Source organism: Pithys albifrons, chromosome 18, assembly GCF_047495875.1.
Source record: "Pithys albifrons albifrons isolate INPA30051 chromosome 18, PitAlb_v1, whole genome shotgun sequence".
NCBI classification, from domain to species: domain Eukaryota; kingdom Metazoa; phylum Chordata; class Aves; order Passeriformes; family Thamnophilidae; genus Pithys; species Pithys albifrons.
Genome location: NC_092475.1, coordinates 11,379,896 through 11,400,882, shown reverse-complemented (window position 1 = coordinate 11,400,882; position 20,987 = coordinate 11,379,896). Strand labels below are relative to the sequence as shown.

General features: G+C 51.5%; 2 protein-coding genes across 3 annotated transcripts; one reads left to right on the top strand and one right to left on the bottom strand.

Annotated features, from left to right (window-relative positions):
• Positions 1 to 2,745: 2,745 nt before the first annotated feature.
• Positions 2,746 to 17,092, bottom strand: MYBL2 (MYB proto-oncogene like 2). 2 transcript variants are annotated; one of them, XM_071572843.1, is made up of 14 exons: positions 16,986 to 17,092; positions 15,982 to 16,075; positions 14,785 to 14,856; positions 14,318 to 14,410; positions 12,414 to 12,634; positions 12,138 to 12,294; positions 11,125 to 11,394; positions 9,534 to 9,923; positions 7,861 to 8,000; positions 7,458 to 7,557; positions 6,707 to 6,820; positions 6,010 to 6,126; positions 5,698 to 5,844; positions 2,746 to 3,574 (listed from the first exon to the last, which is right to left on the bottom strand). In XM_071572843.1, exons 1-14 carry the CDS (start codon positions 17,003 to 17,005, stop codon positions 3,446 to 3,448), a joined length of 2,064 nt encoding a protein of 687 aa, XP_071428944.1. In that variant the 5' UTR covers positions 17,006 to 17,092; the 3' UTR covers positions 2,746 to 3,445. The 2 variants fall into 2 exon arrangements, with proteins under 2 accessions (XP_071428944.1, XP_071428945.1); XM_071572844.1 differs by lacking the exon at positions 14,785 to 14,856 and having other exon boundaries at positions 16,986 to 17,069.
• A 2,909-nt stretch (positions 17,093 to 20,001) lies between these two features.
• Positions 20,002 to 20,748, top strand: LOC139680551 (uncharacterized). The gene has a single exon (XM_071573252.1). It carries the CDS (start codon positions 20,002 to 20,004, stop codon positions 20,746 to 20,748), a length of 747 nt encoding a protein of 248 aa, XP_071429353.1.
• The last annotated feature ends 239 nt before the right edge of the window (positions 20,749 to 20,987 follow it).

The window sequence follows — 20,987 nt, the reverse complement described above, 5'->3', positions numbered from 1 at the left end:
GTCAGCAGGTGCCAGCCCAGCAGAACAGAACACCTCCAGAACAGCTCCAGGTGGGAACCCAAACCATGGATCCTGTGCCCACAGAGCCATCACTTTGCCAGGGTTGATGTTGTAGGTAAGCTGAGGAATGAGGTACAACAGTTGTGTGTTTCTTTTATTTCCCTCAGTTCCAGGAATTACAGAAAATATGAAGAACTACTGTGTTCACTGTTCACTCCCTCTGTGGTCACACACAGGGATGGTTCTTCCCACAGGTGCGGAGCCAAATGGCCCCTTGTGAGCAGCCTGCTGTTTGCACAGGCTTTAGCAGAGTTAGCTGTGAAAACAAGATAAAAAGGCTGTGAAATCCCTCCAACCAGTAGGAACAAGCCCAGCAGCAGAGAGCCCTTGCAGGGACACTCAGCAGGTCCGTCACTGCCGACCATGGCACTGTGCAAACTCAGCACCACTCAGGCCCACCAGGCTCCATCCCAAAGGAAGTCTGCCAATAAAAAACCCTGGATGTCCTTTTGGTTTTCCCCCTTACTCCATTATTTTTGCTCTTTCCATCATTTCTAGGGCTTACCCCAGATAGAAGCAATGTCCTCTTAGCAGTCAGGGCACTGCCATGACCCAGGAGCTCCAGCTCTGCTATTCTCCTCCCATCCCTGATAAAAATCAATCCTTTTTCCACGTCTGGGTTCAAACAAGGACTCATCTGCTCTGTTGTGGAATGCAAAACACCAAAACCAAATGCAAACTTTACAATCAAGCAGCAACACAGTTTGTGCAGCTTTCTAGTCAGCTTTCCTCTCCTACAATGGCCAAGGCTCCTGGAACCATTTGAGCCTCATCTTTCATTTAAAGCTAAATTAAATGTCCAGGTTTCTGTTTGTGAATGAAGGTTGTGCAGCCTGAGAGGGCTGTGTTACTGCAGAGGCTTCAAAGGGACAACAGCCAGGGACGTGGAGCCTCAGACAGAGAGGTCTCCAAGCCCAGTCCAGGAACACCACAGCCAGCATGAAGTTCAAACTCTGTGAGATTTTTACTGGATATAGAGCAGAGCATCCAAATTAACAAGGAAAACAAAGCAAGTGCAACCTTGTTTCCTGCACCTGTAAAGCAAAGCCTATTCCTGAACCCCAGGACAGTCTAGGCAACATTCACACCAGAAGGAGAGGCATTTTCCAATTAAAAGCTAGTTGTCTTTTTATTTATTAACTGTACTAGACCTTGCTCATTTTCCTTCATATTTTTCTGCTCCTCAATCTTTCTCAATAAACATTCTGCAATGCAGGATGCCCCATGCTGTCTGTATTTACAGCAGCAGAGCAGCAGCTCACACTCTCAGCCTCAGCACCCTTTAATTTAGGAACAGCTCCCAAACACAGGTGCCAGGCCCACACCCTGATTTACTCCCCAGCAGACCCTGCCTGCCCAGGGCTCCCAGCTCACATCAGCTCCAAGGAGGAACTGCAGTTCTGGGCTTGGATTTGTAAAGTCACCCCACACAGGGACAGCCGAGCTCACTAAAGCCCAAGCAGAGAGGGATGATTTTATGCCAATTTCTCTTAAAATAACACCAGAATGGGAGCAGCTAAAGCCAGGCTTTCAGACAAGTGGTCCCAGCCATCTTTCCAAAGCAAACACTGCAGCACCAAGAAACAGAAATAAAAATTACTTCATGGATTTGCTCTGGCCCCAAGCTTGTAAAAATGAAAAATGAGCTGAGTTTCTAAACCTTGCTCGTTTCCCAGGATCCAGGGTTTTATTAACAAGTTTGTCAGCCAGGATTTTTTTTGACTCTATTTCCAATATAAGCCACAACTTGAACCAAAATTTATACAGCCCTGCTGTGCTTTTCCACCCTGCCAAGGCACTGGGGACAGGGACCCCGTGGAGAGGCACTGGGGTGAACAGACCCCTCACACCTTTGCTTTCAGTCACCCCCAGCCAGAGGAAGATCTGCCACAATGGCTTTGGCCAAGGACAGCACAGCACAGCTCACCCAAAAGTCTCCTGTTCTGCTGTAACTGGTGGGTTGCTCCTCAGCTTTTTCAGCATTTTTCCAATTGCAAAGAGTTAACATATTACTACATTTCACCCTTGGGTACATCAAAACAGGGCACTGCTACTGTTTCCACACTGGAATAGTTACACCGATGCAGCTTTGGCCTCCAAAGGAAGGGGAACAGAAAAAGCTCTACAACATCACACAGCCCTGTTGCTCTTTCCCAGTCCCCTGCTCTCTCCAGCCTCCATCCACTCCTGCAGCTCTGCCAGTGTCGCAGCCACACCGAGCTCAAACACACTGTGGCACCTGCCTATCATAAAGCAGCCAAAACTTCTAAACAGCTGATGAAATTACTAAGGAGGGGGGGAGGTGGGAAACATCCCTTCTCCTCCATGCTGAGGAGCTACCAGGAATTCAGCAACTTGCCAGCAGAGCAAAGATGCCCCATGAAAACCAGTGCTAGGAGAGCAAAGATTCCAGGTGGAAACCACTGCTAGGAGAGCAAAGATCCCATGTGAAAACCAGTGCCAGGAGAGCAAAGATCCCACGTGAAAACCAGTGCCAGGAGAGCAAAGATCCCACGTGAAAACCAGTGCCAGGAGAGCAAAGATCCCACGTGAAAACCAGTGCCAGGAGAGCAAAGATCCCACGTGAAAACCAGTGCCAGGAGAGCAAAGATCCCACGTGAAAACCAGTGCCAGGAGAGCAAAAATCCCACGTGAAAACCAGTGCCAGGAGACCAAGGACTCCAGATGAAAACCAGAGCCAGGAAAGCAAAGATCCCACATGAAAACCAGCACTTTGCATCTCCCCATCCCAGCACAGTGAGGCAGAATGAGAGTCTGAGGGACAGGGGGATGTGAGCACCATTGGTTTATTTGAAGGAGCCCAGCCCTGGGAAGAGGCACCCGCCACTCCCAGCCTGAGCCATGGCAGTACAGAGCAGTCCCACAAGGAGCATGGGGATGGCTCCCAGCAGTTCCCCCCAAAGCACCATGCCCTCCCTCCTCCTTGAGCAAAGGGGGACTCTCCATCCCCTGAGAAAAGCTGGAGGGGAGGCCCAAGGTATGCAGGAACCTTCACGAAAGCCATTCCTGAGGTACCAGAGGAAATCCAGGGATACTGCAAGGCCAGTCTGCACATGCTGCTCCAAGGTGGAACACGGATGTTTCCTTCTACTTTTGCAGAACCCAGGCCTTGCAGAGAAGGGTCTTGTTATCTCTCCAATCCTCCCTCGTTTGCCTTTCCATAATGATCCCAAAGCTTGCACTCCACACACTAGCCAGCAGTTAAGCCCAATTTAATACAATATAGATCTACCTGGGAACAGAAGAAAAATAAAATAATCCATTCCCACACACTAAGGCCTGACAGAGGATATTTTTTCCTGTGGATCCCCCTCCACTTATTAAAAAAGTTTTAAAAAATAAAATTAAAAAGCAGAACAATCCTTCATGATAAGATTAAGGTCCTTGATGTGTGACTCTGTTTCAACGTGCCCAAAAACTGTCGAGCTTTTTCCTGCATGAAGAGTTGGTCTCGGGTTTCACCACAGGCCACTGCTTTCCAAGCCCTGGTCATCTGCAGAGGGAAAAGAAAGAATGTGTACAACAAAGTTAAAGGAGAGGACAAACATCTTGTCAACACCCTGCTCTAAAAGACCACCAAAATAAACACAACTATCAACTATCTGCTACCATTTAAGGGAAATCAAACTTTAGCACCCATTGCAACCAGGAGGAATTTGCACACACCCTCAGTTACTCATCACAACCAAGGTGGTGGTTTCTGGGGTGAGGTTCAAGCAGATTTTCAGGTGAGTGCTCCATTGCAGGACAACTCACATACCTTTTCAGGGATTTCCTTTACTTGCCTCAAGATAAAAACCCCAAAGCACAAATCTACTAATGGTCATTGCTCTGAAGAGAGACAAGAGTGATGGAAGGAATTCAAGCACCACTTTGGGGTTTGTTCCCAACCAGTTCATCTCCTACAGGAGCTGCTCAGGTCCAGGTCCAAGCTGATCAAAGACCATTCTTAACAGCAATTTGGTGCTTTCAATTTTAGCAGAGACCCACAATGCATTGGAAGAGCTGAAAACCAGGTGTGCTTCAGTCTCAGCATGCAGAAAAGGCACCCACAAGGTGTTTCTGCACTCCAGAACAGCCCTGTGAATCCCCTGATAAATGCAGCCAGGAGACACTCAGTGCCCTGAACTGGAAATACCTGTTTACATGCACTGCAGAGAAGCAGAGCTCCAGTTTGTGTTTGCTCACAGTAAGAACATCCCACACAACCCAGCGTGGCTTTGGGCTGATGGAGGCTCAGCCCACAGCTGGATGAGCTCCCTTCAGAAATGACTGCAAGCACCACCAGCCCAGCACAATAAATCCCCAGAGCCCAGCAGCAGCTCAGACAGCTTTGCTGTCTCTGGGAAATGGGATTTCACTGCACACCTGTACTCTGTCACCACACGAGCTGCCTCACTGCAATCTTCAAGTCACTCCCAAAGCTTTATTTGTATGGATCTATTAGCTCTCAGAGCAACACCACCCTGCCGAGGACAGGAGGAGAAATGGAAGTGTTTAAGTGGGGTTTATTTTGGGGAAGGGGAAGGCATTATTCTGGCTGAGCAGTATTTATCTGTCAGAAGAAAGAGCTTTCACAAGACAGCCCTAATGCAGGGACAGCTGCAAATCCCCTGACTGCAGGGTTTCCTGGAGACTGAGCCAACATGCTCAGTGAGGACAACACAACCTCTGGGCACTTCCTGGGATTTGAAAACACCCCCAGGGGAGCCTCAAGTTGCATTTTGACCCCACCAAGAACAGCAGGTATTTCCATCCTCATTCAGGTGACCAGAGAGCTCCAATGACTTATCCCAAGCAAACGCCTGCAAAATTCTGATCCAAATCCCCATCTCTAAGCCACACTGCACAGCAAAGCAGGGATATCTCTCTGCTAATGCACCCTGCCTGGAAGTGGTGAAGATTTTAAAGAGATCAGCTTATGTCCCAGAGGGCATTTTAAGACTGATGTTACTCCAGCACAACCTGGATCCAACCGTACAGGGCTGAGGAACAGAGTTGCTGTAACAGCACCAACCTCAGGACCAGCTACAGGGTGCCACACTGTCAGCTAGAGCTTCAGACTGCCATGGGTTAAGGATAAAGCAGGATCAAGCCAGCCTATGCTGCCTAAGGCACACAGCCTTCCCCACAACCCAGAAACATCCTAAAAATCAGAGGTGGGAAATGCCTTTTTGTTTAGCCTTTATATAGAACTTATGCCCTGAGGAACAAAGAAAGATGAGCTTACTGCTGTCCACCCAAGGAGTGCTCACTGGGAAAAGGAAAGTTTACTTCAGTGCCAGATCAATCATCCAAATTCCCTGATGGATTGGGACAGGGTACAAATGCCCACGAGGAAATCCAGGACCCAACTAAGCAGGTCACAGCTCTGACCAACCACAGGGCTTTGAGCCCCAGAAGGAGAGCAGGTTTGCAGAGAGACAGGAGGGAGCTGTAGTGTGACACTGCTGGTTGTTGTCTCCCAGCCTTGGTGCAGGGACAGCCCTGACAGCTTAGGGATGCCTATGCAGATGTTGAGAGCCTCATCCCTCACTCCTCCTCCTCCCAAGGAAGGACAAGGGCTGCCCTGCCAGCTGAACTCCTGGCTGGCAGGGCACAGGCTGCAGGGCTTACTGGTGCTGGTGGCCTGAAATGGCTCGGCATTTTCCGGCAGGACATTTTCTCTGGCTGCACTTGCACGAAGGCTCTGTTGAGTAAACCACTGTCATTCTTCCTGCTCGAGGAGGAAAGGTTCAGGGACCTTGACAGGAAATTCACAGGCTGAAAAAGGGGGGAAAAAAGAAAAGGTAAGGAAGAAAGAAATACAGCCTTTCACCCATGTTCACATGGACTATTCAAAGGCAGCTTCAGGCTGCATTGCACAGGATTTGGGGTTTTTTTGAGCAGAGACAGCTCTGCCCCTGCCCTGAGCACAAACCCCCTCACCTGGGCTCTTTTGAAACACACAGTCTTGGGGAGGGCAGGCAGGTTTTGTGTCATATCTTCATCCACAATATCCAGGGCCAGAGACTTCCGGACCTTCTTGATGGGACTCCTGCGCAACTGGAGAATGTGAAAAAAAAACCAAACCAGGGTCAGCAGGAATGCACCCAGGAAACTGCCATCCTTAGGGCACAGAGGACACACCCAGCCCATGTCAGCCCAGGTCTGCATGGCACCAGCACCTCAGAAAGAAGATGTGCTACCGCCTTCCCCACCACAGGGCACAGCAGCTTTCAGTGCTCTCCTCGCAGCATGTACAGCCACCAATTTAGAAGAGGAAGCCCCTTTCAGTAGGAAGGGAAGACTACCAGAAAACCGAGCCAATAGACATTTCATAGTAGCCCACAGCCTTCTGGGAGCTCAACTTGCTCCAGATGCTCCAAGCATGCTGTGGGTCTCTCCTGCAGGACAGGGACGCAGCATCGCCCAGCAAGCCCCGAGTTCAGCACTAACCAGGGCATGGCTGGCAGTACTTTAAGCAGGCCTTAACCTCAGGCACCTCCTGCTGATTAAAACACAGCAGCCACAGGGCCAAAAAGCATTTTTGGCATCAACATCAGGATGAACAAAACCAGCCTAAAAAAGCCTTAACAGCACAGGGCAGCCCAGAAGCAGGTACTGGATGCAAAAATCAGCTCACCCCTTGTTTTCTCTTCTGTTTCTCAGGCTTCACCTCATCCTCTATGATGAGTTCAATGCCAGCTTCACTTCGGAGCACCTCTTTCAAGTCTTCTTCCAGATGAGGAGTCTGGGGCTGGTGTGAAAAGGCAGAGAGCACAAGGCAGTCAAAATCTGTATTCTGGGCAGGCTCACGAGTATTTCCCTCAAAGGATTATGGGGTCAGGAGAGCCCTCAGTGGGAGGACAAACAGGAAGATGATTTCCAATTTACTTCCCAGCAGGAAAAGATATGACAAGTTTTCTTTCAGCCAGACAGTTTTACAGGATCTCCAGGTGTGAAAGACTCTTATCAGCTGAACCTCAAGGGTGTCATCAGGAGACCAGTATGCATACAAAGCCTGGGATACTGGAAATTGTCATCCCTACAACAACCCACTCAGAGATCCAGCTCCTCAGGGAGGGCTAGGCAGATCATTTCCTTGCTTTTTCTCAAGGTCATCAGCAGCCAAGCACTGCAGGCTGATTCAAGGACAAGGTTCAGCATTTTGAGCTGATTTAGAGGAACTACAAGTCCTGTGGCTACTTGCAGTGAAGTGATCACATGACAAGGTTCCCTTTCATCCCTTCCATCTCAGTCTGGCACTACCAAACTTCACTTAGCTCTGGTACAGGTAAGAGTTGCTTCACAGCTCTGCTACAGCCTCCCCCCTGTCCCATTTGCATTCCCCATGCTCCTGCCACCTGCAAGCCACAGCCCTGCCCAGTAATTACCAGAGGTCTAATTGGTCCGTATTTCTCCAGTGCATTTTTGAAAGGCGTGGGAGTATGAGGTGTGTTGTCCACCACATATGTCTGATCTGGTGTGACAAACCTGGAAGCAGAGATGGGGAAGGACAAAGGATCAGACATGCTGTAACCCCAAGAAGGCAACAACCCACACAGCAGCTGAGCACAACACTGGTCACTTGGCTGTGGCCCCAGTCAACCTGGGCACTTGCTGTCTGCAGCTCAGAGAGGAGCTGTTTTGCAGGAGAAAACAATGATTTAAGCAAATCCCCAGTCTGCCTTGCCCCTCTCTGAGTAGTGGCAAGTACTGAAAGGTGTGTTTGAATTGGACCAGTCTCCTGTGTGGAAAAGGACTCTGCTCAGGGAGGAGGAGGAGGAAAGGACTTACGCTAAATTCTTCTGGGGCAGAGGGGTCTTGTCCCTGTGCAGTGGTGTGGTGACAATCACTTTCTGGCTGCACACAGGTGTGGAGGTCAGGGATGGGTTCTCCAGTTCTAGTGTATCTTGTTTGGTCCAAAAGTTTAAGAACTGTACAGCACAGGAAAGAAACAGTGAAGGCAGTCAGTCTAAAGCATCCCAGCATCACATCACAAGCCATTACTTTTTCCCATATATGGGGGAAAACCTGAAGTAGGGACAATACTCCCATTCTGAGCAGCTGTCCTAGTATAAATCAAGATGACTTACAGACTCATACAGTTCTATACATGGTCACACATATGAAAGTTGCCAGAAGGTGCCTGGCACCTTTTAAGGTTATTTACTTCCCATATGGAATGAGGTGATACAACTGCTACAATTACCAGATCCCATGTGGGAGAGAAATCTCTCCTTGCACCAGTAATTCCAGCTCAAAGTCCTATTCCAACCTTAAGGTAGCAAACAGGAGGGAAGTGCATGTACACAAAAGTTAACACACAAGTTAACAGGTCTTGCATCAAGCTGCTTTCAGCCTAAACTGTGAGAAAACAACAAACTCTCATCTCTGTTGGGATTTTACTTCACAACAGCTAATAAGTGACAGCTTTACTCACAAAAGCAGTGAGGTTTGCCCCCAGGAACTTATCAGGACAGAGAAGCTGTGTTTGTGATATTCACTGATGGCCAAAGCTCAGCCCAAGAGGAAGAACACGCCCATTGCCTTCTCAAGTTCACTCCAGGCCTTCCTGCCTTTTACACTCTGCAGAGTTACACACTTCAAGTCCTGATCAGATTTCCCAGTTCTTGCTGGCCTTGCATTCAAGGCCCACCTGAACCTGCAAGTTGGACTGTCCTGTGGAGCTCTCCCATGTGCACCCAGGGTTGCAGAAACAGCAGGAATAAAGGTCTGGAGGGCACAGGTAGACACAGAGACTGAACAGAGCTGCCATGGGAACTGTGTTGGAAAATGCAGCAGACTTCATTCTGTTTTATAGACAAAACTCCACCATTTCCAGTTATGAAAGACTACTGGTTTGCCCATCACAGTGCTCCAAGCTGTGGGCACAACAAAGGTCAAAACATCCTGAGTGCCTTTGGCAACAGAGATGAGCCCAGGAGCGTTTTCCCAAGCACAGCAACACCGAGACCTGCACAAGGTGTTTGCTGCCCAGCCTGCCTGCCTGAACTGTAAACAAACAGGGAAAGCAAATTTTCACTGTAGCCACTCTGCTACCCACAGCTGGGGCAGCAATGCTCTGGGGACACAAGCAATGTGCTCCCCAGCACGGGCAGCCATGTAGATCCATCCACACACTGGTGCTTCTTCTTCACAGTGCCCTGCCTCTCACACAGGGTAGCTGGGCTTTTCTGAGGCTGCAAGCACTCCCAGGGGCAGACACAGGCTGCTGTTCCCACAGGAAGGGCAGCTCTGAAGACAAGCAGTGCCAGAATCCAGCTGTGTGCCTTGTTTTAGCAAAGGGACACACTCTGCACAATGGCACTGCCTCATTCAAGGCAGGAGAGACACAAGGCTGGCAGAGCTGATGGGAATATATGTCATTAGGGCAAAAAGATAGAGCATGAATATGCTTATTAGCTCAGGCAGAGGAGCACAGATGAGGTTCTGCCATTGCTCTGTACCTGAGATGGAGAGAAGGGCAGTGTCTTTACTGGGGTGCTCTTGGGGGTCATGCTGTTGCAGGAGTCCAGGAAGGACAGGCTGGTGCTGGCGACATTCTCCGTGACAGGGGAGAGGGAGATCTTCCTCTTCTTCTGCCTCTTCAGCACCGACGGTGGGGTGCCAAAGCTGCACTCGGCGTGTGGGGAGATGGGGATGAGCTCTCCCTTGCTGCTCCTGCTCAGGTCGGAGATGGTGTGGCCGTCCAGGCGGTACTCGGTCACGCTGGGCAGGGACGGCGCTGCCTCGCTCGGCGTTGGTCTCACGGGGCTGTTGCTGCTGCTGCCGCCACCAGCAGAGGGTTCCTCAGGCAGGTCAAACTGGGTCAGGTCACACCACCCACCGTCTGGGTCCTGCACACAAGGGAAACCATCAGCAGTAGCCCAGGAGTGAAGCTGAGCAGCCGAACTGGTGCAGATGCAGATCTGAACTGGGAGGTGAAATCAGTGATGGCACCAAGCTTTGGAAGGAGCCTGGCTAGGAGAGCTGGAGCCCCCCTTCCCTCTGCTGCAGGCACAGCTGGAGCCAGAGCAGGGCAATGACCCAGCTGAAAGCTGCTGTTTGTGCATGGGGCAGGTTTCTCTATGCATGCAAGGTTGGTTTCTCAGCTCGGTTCGCAGCACAGCTGCACAAACAGCTGCACCTTCCCAGAGAGGGGACAAAAAAAGCATCTGGGGAGATGTCTGGGGACAGGGGCTGAATGAAGGGACTGTCACTCAACAGCAAACCACAGTGTTAGGCACATCAATACAGCTGGGCACAGGGCTCTGCACTGCTGAAAGCAGATTAAAACTAACCAGACCAGTTCAGATAAACTCCCAGTACCATAGAAGCAGGTCGCCAAGGACCCACACATGGGCTGCTAAGCCTCGGGCACATACTGATGTCCTATAAATGGTGGATCCTTCACGGATAATCAGCTCATAAACCCCTCAGGCAGGCTGGAGGCTACAGAGCCACTTCCCCCTGATGGCAGCAAAGTGCCTTGTTGATATCTAGCCAGCCTCCCACCCTGGTGTGCCTCTACCACCCAGGGGACCTCAGCACTGCTTGACTGCCCCAAAATTACTAGTTTCAGTGAAGGTACCTCCACTGAAAACCAAATAGTGGCAACAAGGCTGCATGAAAGAATCTGTCCTTCATAGTATGGGTGGGCTTGGCTTATTCCCAGTCAGTCCTGTCCTATACCAGGAAAGAAAAGTCAATAAGCATGGGCTGAACCATTATGAAACGGAGAGCTGGGGACATTCTTGCTGATAAAGAAGGACTTGAAATCATGTTTGCCAGCATCAACAGCTTCCCACACCAGCAGAGTTCATGCACAAGGACACCCACCTAGGGTAATCTGCAAGCCCACAGCAATACTGGCAGAGCTGGAAAGGTCTAATCCAGCCCTGGAAGAGAGATGGTAGGAATCTGCAAGGCAATGACAGACCCAGCCCTCCTCAGGACACCCATGGTGATGAGCAAGGGGACTCATTAAGTTAACTCAAGGGTAAAAGGAGAGGATCAGTCTCCCTACATTTGCTGGGGGAGCAAGAGTCTGTTACTTACAGATTCAATCATGTCCAGAGCTTCATTGAAGGCTGGCACAGAAGTTGGGTACAAATAGTTGGCAGCTTCAACAACCCATTTGTAGGGTGATTCAATGAGTGAAGTGGCATCCTCAGGCACTGCCTCATCTGGGGTCTCCTCCACGTTCTGCTCTGCCAGTTCTGCCCCTGGCAGCTCAGAGGGCAACTCCTGTACACCCGTCACTTCCTCATCACTGACATCTTCTTCCTTTATTTCAGAGACATCCACTGGCCAGTTCGGTGGGACATTCTTTGCACATACAACAAAGGAAGTCCAGATATTAGTAGGAAACAAAGGAACAATATCAAGTCCTGGGGACAAAGAGCAAGTCCCTGGACACATTCAGCTCTTCTACCTGCCATTCAGTTCCACATCCCCACTCTCCCTCTCTGCTCTGTCTCATACACTGCCAGAGCAGGAGTCCAAGCAACAAAACAAGTACAGGACTATTTAACTGAAGACTACACTTAACAGTGTCCCAAGAAAAAACAGGCTGAGCAGGCAGCATGAGTTCTGCATTTCCTATTTTCCAAGAGCCTGCCTCCAAAAGCTACGTGCTTTTTCATGCAAACAATCACTTAGTGTCCTTCCCCTGCTTCTTTTTGTAGAGGAAAGGAACACAGTGCCTCTTCACCATGCTCCCACACAGTGTCTGGAGCAGCCTCATTCTCCCACCAGCAAAGGACACAACAAAGCCAAAAGAGTCTTCAGTGTCCAAGACAGACCTGATGCTGGAACTGGCAAGTTAACAGCTCTAGCAGACTGCTGTCCTCTGCCTGGATAACACACTCGAGCTCCCATCACATCTCTATCCCCTGGAGGGAGAGATGTCCCTAGAGTCAGTCTCTTGGAGAAGGCACAAACTGTCTTAGGAGACACCAGAATGTGGCAAAGGCAGTGTGAGGCAGCAAAAGGGTGGATAAACATGTACAAAATGCATTAGCAGGGCAGGGGACTGATCCATCTGACTGATGCAAGTGCTGGTGCAGTACCTGGCTCTCAGCTGTCGTTTGACTTTGTCTCTCCTTGTTATCCAGCTCCACAAGGAAGTACAGTGACTTGGACTCCTTAGTTTCATTAAGAAAGCCTCCTGTATCCACCTTCCTCTTGATGGTGGAGTTCCAGTGATTCTTCACAGCATTGTCGGTCCTGAAGAGAAAGCAGAAATCAAATGTAAATGATGATTTACAGCAGCTTGTGAGCACAGCCAACAGCTCCAACATGCTCCCCATCTCAAGAGCCTAACACAGTGAGCAGAGAGGTCCTACCTCCCAGGCAGCAGCTTGGCAATCTCCGCCCAGCGATTCCCCAGGACCTTGTGGGCCTCAAAAATGATCCGATCCTCCTCCTCTGTCCACGAGGACTTCTTCACCTCAGGGTTAAGGTGGTTATGCCAGCGCTCCCGACACTGCTTCCCCAACCGCCCTTTCAGGTGCTTGGCTATCAGGGTCCATTGTTTGGTGCCATATTTTTTAACCAGTTCAATTACCTTTGAAGACAGTGGGAGGGAAATAAGGAAGTGGAATAAAAGAGGGGAAGGTCAATACAGTCATCTTCAGGCTTTGCTCTTCATCTGTCTTGGGACCAGGTAAGGGCAGACAGAGAAAGGTGCCTTAGAAGGAGGAGCTGGAGGGATCCAGCATGGACAATCAGGTGTAGCAATGCTCATGAGAGCAATGATTCAGCCCAGTTTCTGTAAGAGGCTGTTTCCATGCAGACATTTTGCTACAGGGCACCTGTGCATGCAGATGACCTCTCACAGAGGAGGTGAAGACCTGCAGGTGCACCAGGGGCAAAGGGGCCCAGACTGAAGAACATGCCCATTTCTGAGCAAGGACCAAGTCCCACCTGCTCCAAGGCTCCTCTGCCCTCCTTGCTTCTGAGGACCTGGATGCATGACAACAGTCCCCATCAGCTCTGCACTGGCCTGCTACTCCCTTTCCCAGTGTGCTACCCCCAGGACATGCCAGGGCTGCAGCTCCATGCCCTGCTAGCACCAGGACACACTCAGGGAGAGATCCAAAGCCTAAACAAGCCACATTCACTTAAGAGCCATCCACTTTGCCTCTTCCCCTTCAACCAGGGCTTTGTCACTTCTGCCCAAGCTTAAATGTAAGTGCTTCTGGGCACAGAATCTGTTCTGAGCCCCTACAAGGTCCAGGGCACAGTCAGGATTGAACAATCTACTTCCTGCAATGTTCAGCCCACCAAAATCCTGGCTGAAGAGTTCCTGAAGAACGTTTCTACTCTGGCCAGCTGTGCTCAGCTGAAAGGTGCAGGTAGAGAGGGGATGCTCAATGCTCTTGGCAGACAACAAAGGTCCCTACTGCAGACCTTTGTCTGTTAAGACAAATGGACCACAGATGCCAATGTGAGGTACAGGCCAAGGAGCTGGGGCAACAAAATGTGCAGTGTTGGGAGAGAGAGCTGGAGCCCAGCTTGGCCAGGATGGGTAGGCTGGCAGAGTCAGGACAATGCAAAGGGAAGGGGAAAGCAGACAACTGCTCCACTGTAAGGTAGAAGGACATCATGAGAAGCTTTCTTTGGACATGCTTGACATAATGTAATGGGACCAAAAAGGAAAGCAACAGGGGAACAAAATTGTTTCAGAGAATCTGCCAAACTAGGATATTTTGTAGCAGAAAACCTTGGTAAAAATTGGAATTTATTCCAACTTTTCTGAAGTGCATCAACATGATGAGCCTGTATGAGTTGGCCCCTCTCAGCTCACTCTGGAATCAGCAGAGAAACAGGCTCACAGAAATCATGATTCACACAGCCAACCTCAGACATCGACTCCAGCCTGACTACTGTGGCACAGGAAATGCCAGTTTTATTTTCTCTTGGATCCAACCTAGCCAGGCCAGGTGGAGACCTGCCAGCAGGCAGATGAATTAATTCCCTTTTCAGCTCTCTCCCCTGGCAGCTTACTGTGGCAGCACTGTGTGAAGGGGAGAAGGTGTTTACCTGAAGAAGCCTAGAGCTGCTGCTGCACATCACAGCCATGGCTGCCCAGGCTGCTCAGAGCAGGTCAGACAGAGCTGCTCTCACAGGTATCCACCACTGGGAAGAACTGCACACAGTTTACAACAGGACCTGAGGCTCTGACACCTCCAGCCTCTCTGCAGACAGAGACAGGCCAAACACTCTGATCCTCTTGGCCATGGCTTACCTTTTGGTCCTCTTCTTTGGTCCAAGGGCCCTTAACCAAGTCTGGATTCAACACTCTCAGCCACCGGTACTGACACTGCTGGTCACTGCGATTCTGAGAAGAGGAAGGACAACAGCCTTGTGTTAGGCAGAGGCTCCAAAAGTCCAAAAAGCCCTAAAAGCAGTAGCAGTCCCTCCACACACAGGCTGTCCCATAGAAAAGCCTATAGAAGCACATGAAAAATACATACTCAGACTTTGGACCCAGGGCACTGGGCACAGGGACAGGAACCTCCATTTCCCACCCCAGCTCCAACACACTCACTCCTGAAAGCCCTCTGTACAGTGCCTTCCTGCCCTGAAGCAGCCCTGTTTCACAGCCTGGAGCTGCTGTCAGAACAAAGTCCCACTGCACACACACAGAGAACCAGCACAAGGAGCAGCAACAAGCAAACTCTATGATTCCCAGCTGGGCAAAGGGTCACTCACAGGAAAGTGACTGGCCAGGAACTTCCAGTCATTCTGCCCATAGTGGTTTACTAACATCTTCAGCTGCTCATCCTGTAAGGAACAAAGACATCCACTTTTAGATACACTGAGGTAACAGATGCCACAGGCACCCCTGGGCTGATGGCATCAAGAGAACAAGCTAGATATTTTGAACTCCCAAGTCTATTTTCTTGGCATTCTGTGTTCAGGGGAGGACGGTAACTCACACCAGCCCTTAACAGCACTCCAGTATGCAGAATCCAGCTGGAAGAGACTGTTTGGTTCTGGGCTCTGTAGCAGGACAAGCTCATACACTGAATATAGAACAGAGCTCTGGTTCAAACCCTGGGACCAAGGACCTGCTCATCCAGCCCCAGTACACCTCTGAGCAGACAGTCCATCTCTCAGCTCAGCCACTGGATTTGCCTGGCTAGGAAAGCTGCTGATTGAAGTGTACCACCACTAGCCTGGTGGTCTCCTGTCTTGCAGTGCTACAGGACTCTACAGCATCTCTTTCATGATGTCTGCTGTGTACTCCTACAGCTCACAGAAAGCCTGTCATAGAGGTCCCTGTCTGTGAGCTCCGTCTGGGCAAACAGAGGCATGAAATTATTTCCTCTTCAACATAAGCCCAGTGCTTTGATCCCTCCACAAAGACCATCTTACTTGGTGTTCAAACCCCAGGGAGACAGGACACCTCATAGTTTTCACAGAGAACAGAAATGAGGGAGGAACTGGGAGGAGGGAAGAGAGTATTCCAACTAATTTCAGGCTCTTAGCCAGAATGACTAAGCCCTGATTCCAGCAGTTTCAGTACTCTCTGCTTTTGCTAAAGAAAAAGGAGAACATTTCCACTGTACAATTCAGCTTGATGGAGGTCTCATCCATGATCTAGAACCCGTCTTTGCTCACATGAGTGCTGCAGGCAGTGCATAACTCTCTCAGGACTTAAGCTTAAGCTGAAGAGGTTGGAGCTCTTACTCTTCAGGCTACACTTTAAACTTCCCTGAATCTCTGAGCCTCATTCACACCTCAGATAGGAATAAATGACACATGATCTTCTCCAGTAGCAAGACAATGGGAGGTGGGGTTGTGGCCAGCAGATAAGGGCTGGGGTGGAGACACTCAAGCCCAGGGTGCCAGGCCAGAGGCTCACCCCAAAGCACCTCTCTCAGCAAATTTTGGGCTCTCACTCACCTCTTCTTGTGTCCACTTGACTTTGCACCTGTTATCCCGTTGCTCTGGCACATCCAAATCTGTATCCTGGTAGTGCAGCTCGTCCTGGTCCTCACTAGAAAAAAAAATAAATGAAGACTAACTTTCACTTTTGATAAAAATGCAGGAGAGGGAGCAACCTCCACCATGCAGACGGGAACTCCAGATCTCTCCCTCCTGTTAGAAACAGAATTGAGGTTTTGCTGAAGCTAAAGGAATAGTTAAGGGGTAGTTAAGTTTCCAGAGGTTTTTCGCACCTTTGGAGGGGGATAGGGGATCTTGGACAGGCAGGAGAACCGGGCCAGACTGTGAACCCCAATTCCCAGCCAATAGGAAGAGGTGGCAGGGACCTTTTGTTCAGGAAAAGGTATAAAAACTGTTTCTTTTTGTTCTGGGTCTGTCTCCTAGGCCAGAGAGACACACCCAATTCAGGTGAATTTGTTAAATAAAAGTTTAGTTTTGCTTTGACGACTTTGTCCCCTCTAAATTTTGTTGGTAAAATGTGAGCCCTTCTCACACTCCCACCGCTGAGCCCCAACACCCCATCAAAACCCACCCACACCCCCCAGGTTTAAAGAAGACCCTCCGCTTTGGGCTCTGGTGCCCGCTGGCAACTTTCATGCTGCCCAGGGCAGGGGAAGGGGCATTTCTCTTCATTCCTGCTCTCCTGTCCCTCGGGGAGGACTCTGCATCTGGGGGCTCGCCCCATTCCCCCATTCCAGCTCTGCACCCCCGGGATGGCAGGAGCCAAGGGCGCGGGCAGCGCCGGGGAGCAGGGCAGGGGCTCGGCGCGGGCAGCCCCAGCCCCGGGAGGAGCCGGCGGGACCGCTCAGCGGGGCCGCTCAGCGCGGCGCTCCCGGGGCCGCCGCCCTGCCCTGCGCGCATCCCGCATCCCGCTGTCCGGCCGGAGAGCGGGAACGGGGCAGCCGGGAGGAGCCTGCGGGGCGTTCCGCGGAGCCGGCACGGCAGGGGCCGCGGTCACTCACCCGCGGGTGCGGCGGGCCATGGCGGGGCCGGGATCGGGAGCAGGAGCGGGAGCGGGAGCGGGTCCGGAGCGCGGCACTGGCGGCACTTTCCTATCTCGCGCCAACGGCGCCCCCCCGCGCGGGGCCGGGCCGCGCATGCGCCCCGCGTATCCCGCCCGCACAAAGAGGCGCGCGCGGGAGGGCGCCCGCCCGCCCCGCCCCCGGGACCCGCATCCCGCCGGGAACACCGGCATCCATCCCAGGGAGTACCTGCATCCACACCCGGGGCCCTCCGCATCCACCCCCGCCCCGCCTCCGGACCCGCATCCCGCCGGGAACACCGGCATCCATCCCAGGGAGCACCTGCATCCACACCTGGGACCCTCCGCATCCATCCAGACCCCCGGGAACACCTGCCTCCACCTCCGGGACCCTCCGCATCCACCCCTGGACCCGCATCCACCCGGGATCTCCGGGAGCACCCTTATCCACCTCCGAGACCCTCCACATCCACCCCCGCCCCGCATCCCGCCGGGAACACCGGCATCCATCCCAGGGAGCACCTGCATCCATTCCCTGAACACTCCGCATCCACCCGGACCCCCGGGAACATCTGTATCCACCTCCGGCACCCTCTGCATCCACCGCCCTCACCCGCATCCACCCGGGACTCCACGGACCACCGGCATCCACTCCCGCACCCATTCGGGACCCTCCGCGTCCAACACCTCACGGACCCGGGACCCCCGAGCGAGACTCCCCACATGCACCCGCACCGACCTGTGACCCCCCCCGCACAACCACAGCGGGAGCTCTGGGCGCAGGGCAAGACGATCACACACCCCCACTCCCCGGGTCACCTCTACCCGAAGACAGGCTGGGAAAGTTGGGGCTGCTCAGCCTGGAGAAGGGAAGGTTGTGTGGAGGACTCAGAGCACCTTCCAGTGTGTGAAGGGACGTAGAGGGAGGCTGGAGAGGGACCCTTCATCAGGAACTGTAGTGACAGGTCAAGGGGTGTTGAGTACAAATTGAAAGAGGGGAAATTTAGATTAGATTTTAGGAAGATAGTCTTCCCTGGGAAGGGGGGATGAGACATTGGCACAGGTTTCCCAGAGAAGCTGCAGCTGCTCCATTCCTGCCCGTGTTCAAGGCCAGGTTGGATAAGGCCTTGAGCAATCTGGTCTGGAGGGAGATGTCCCTGCCCATGACAGGAGAGGTTGTGACTATATGATCTTTAACCCCTTACAGTTCTGTGCACTCCCCTGAGACTCAGCTCCGTGTGGTTTGGGGTGCCCCAAGAGCCCCCAAGGCTTTGCTTGGCTCCAGGAAGGGAGTGGCTGCAGCCACAGCCCTCCTGTGGTCACCTCATGCTCTGCCAACCTTGGGACACACGGGATCCTCACAGCTGGGAAAAAAAAAAACCATAATTTAAATTCAACCACCTTCCACACACTGCCCTTGGCAGCATGTCTGGCTCCTGTGGGATCCCCCGAGGAGCGCAGGGCTGGCGCCTCCCAGGAGGGAACAGAGGGACCTGCATGGAAAAGCTCAGATTTGTCCTGTGGCCAGATAGTGGCACTGTCACACTGCATCCCAGAATCCTGCCCCAGGGACAGCAGGGCACAAACAGCAGGTCCCGGGTTCCTGCTGCTCTCATAGCTGTGCACACACTGCACACACACACATTGCAGAAACACAGAACGTTCTAAGTTGGAAAGGAACCACCAGCATCATCCAGCTCCTGGCCCTGCACAAAACAGAGCCAAAATCCTACCATGCTCCTGAGAGCACTGTCCAAATCCTGCCACATATACTACTAATAACATCCTTCCTAAGTCTGCACAAATGGACACCCTGACCAGTGTATCACAACAAACAAGGCAAAACTTGAGAGAGGTGCCACCTCATTAAGGACCCTTCACTGGGTCCAAGAAGGAAGACTCCATAGAAGACCTGCAAACACACCTCTACTATCCAGGGTTACCCCCTGACAGGGTGCAAACACAGCCCATAGACCCCAGTGTATCTCCAGCAATCTGCCATAGCCCACCATCACTGGCCCCTGTGCTTAAAAAGAGGCAAACAAAAACCTCCTCCCTCTCCCAAACAGGCTTAATTAGGAAATTAGCCTGTTAATTAACTACCAGAACTATAAAACCCACAAGTAACGGTGGTAAAAAGGGTTTGAGCCCTTCACAAGGTCTCTGTAGAAGCTGAAGGTGAGTAATGTTTTTTAGTCTGTCATGTTATTTCCTCTTTTATTTCTTATTTCCCACATACTAATTTATTGAAACCGTCTAAAGAAGAAGTTTTTTTAGTCTCTTAAAGAGGACTTTCCTTCTAGGCTGATAATACAGCACACTTCTATATCAAATTCAGTAATTTTTTTAGCTCTGTTTTTAATGTTTTAGTGCAAAAATAGTTCAGATTATAGTAAGTGCTTTTTGCTTCTCTGCCCTGCCCTGTTTCCTCTGAGGGTAGCTGGAAGTCAACCACTGGCTAAGCTGATGGTGAGTTACTGCATGTGGGACTAAAGGTAAAATGAGAACTGTTCCTTAACCTCTCCTATACTAACCAGAGCCTGATTTTAGTGCCTCCCTCTCAGAGTGACTCAACTCTAGCAGGTTAATGGCCTGCTGACTTAAGGAATGAGGATAAAATGTCTTACTTCTCAAGGAAATGAGTTCCATCTTGATACAGCTAACATATAGAGAGGTTTACTGAGTCTCTTGATGCCCTGTACAAAGCTAAGAGTAGTGAAATACAGGGCTGAGGTCAAATGACTACAATTTTAAGGAGACTTCATGGTGACCTCTAGAAAAGGTTGTGGTCAACTGTTTTGCTCTAGAATAATAGACTGGATGCTCTCCTACCTGTCCTGCATCCCACACAGCTCCTTGCAAGACTGAGACAGCTTTTTGCTGAGAGAAGTCCTACTACTCTTAAGTCTGCAATTTACTAGTGAATTACAGTGACATGTTTATTCTGACAGGAACATCCTGGTCTCCTAAGCCTGGCAGTGGTGGGATTCTGCACAATGCTGTCCACCCGGAGACATGGCTCCAGCACCCTGACCATAAAGGAAATCCTAGAAAATGGGTTTGTGGCTGGGGCCTCCAGCCATAGCCATTCTTTTCCTGTCCAGAGTTACTACAGGGAATTCAGCAGTGCCTCCAAATCAGACACCTGGGAGCTTCTGATGGACTTGGACAGCACAGAAAAAGGCAGTTCTCCATGTGTTGTCAGGAAGTCAGAGTCTCTGAACAGCTGTGTGAAGACCGACCTGCACAGCCTGACCCAGTGCATATCTGACCTCAGCCTCGTCTGCCACTGCAAGGCCCACCAGGGCCAGGCCACCTTGGAGCTGTCTGGTTTGCCTTGTGAGCACCACAGCAGAGCCAGCTGCCTCATGGACGTGGCATCACAGAACACCTCAACACCTTGCAAGAAAGACAAGCACTCCAAACCCCTGGAGAGCCTGCTGTCCATGAGCTCCGAGCTCGTCGGAGACCTCTCAGTCCTTGGGAAGATGCCAGCACCCAGGTGGGAGATCTCGTCAATAAAATCCCCTCTGGATGCCAGCCTGTCGCTTGATGTGAGCCCTGAAGAGTTAAGGTTACTGCCATGCTCCAAACCAGACACGCCATCCCTGGAGACGTCCGTAGTAATTCCTTGGCCGGATAACTTCAAGAAGCAGCCCGTGCTGATCCACAGGTCTGCCACCTCCGCGATCCTGCTGAACGATCCCGACCCTGTCCCGGTGTTCCTGCACCAGCCTCAGTGATGCCGGAGCGCGGTGGGCTGCGGGGTGTGCCTACGTGCTCCGGCAGAGGAGCACGGGAGACAGAGCCCTGCTGCCCTGCCCGGAGCCAGCGGCTCGTGTGCCGATGGCAGCACCTGGGGAAAGGTTAAATCTGCGCACCTGGGGTAAGGGACGTGGGGCACTGCTGGTGGGGGATGCTTGGGCTGATGGTGGCAGCAGCTCCGTCCCTCCCGTTCGCTGTCTTTTGTACTAACGCAATA

What these genes read in the sequence shown, in the direction of transcription:
- LOC139680551 (XM_071573252.1), top strand. Translation starts at nt 20,002, where the DNA reads ATGCTGTCCACCCGGAGACATGGCTCCAGCACCCTGACCATAAAGGAA.
- MYBL2 (XM_071572843.1), bottom strand. Translation starts at nt 17,005, where the DNA reads ATGGCCCGCCGCACCCGCGG. An exon ending in AAACGACAGCTGAGAGCCAG is followed by an intron (nt 11,395 to 12,137) that starts GTACTGCACCAG and finishes GTATGTGCAAAG; the next exon opens with AATGTCCCACCGAACTGGCC. An exon ending in CTCTGGACATGATTGAATCT is followed by an intron (nt 9,924 to 11,124) that starts GTAAGTAACAGA and finishes CCTTGTGTGCAG; the next exon opens with GACCCAGACGGTGGGTGGTG.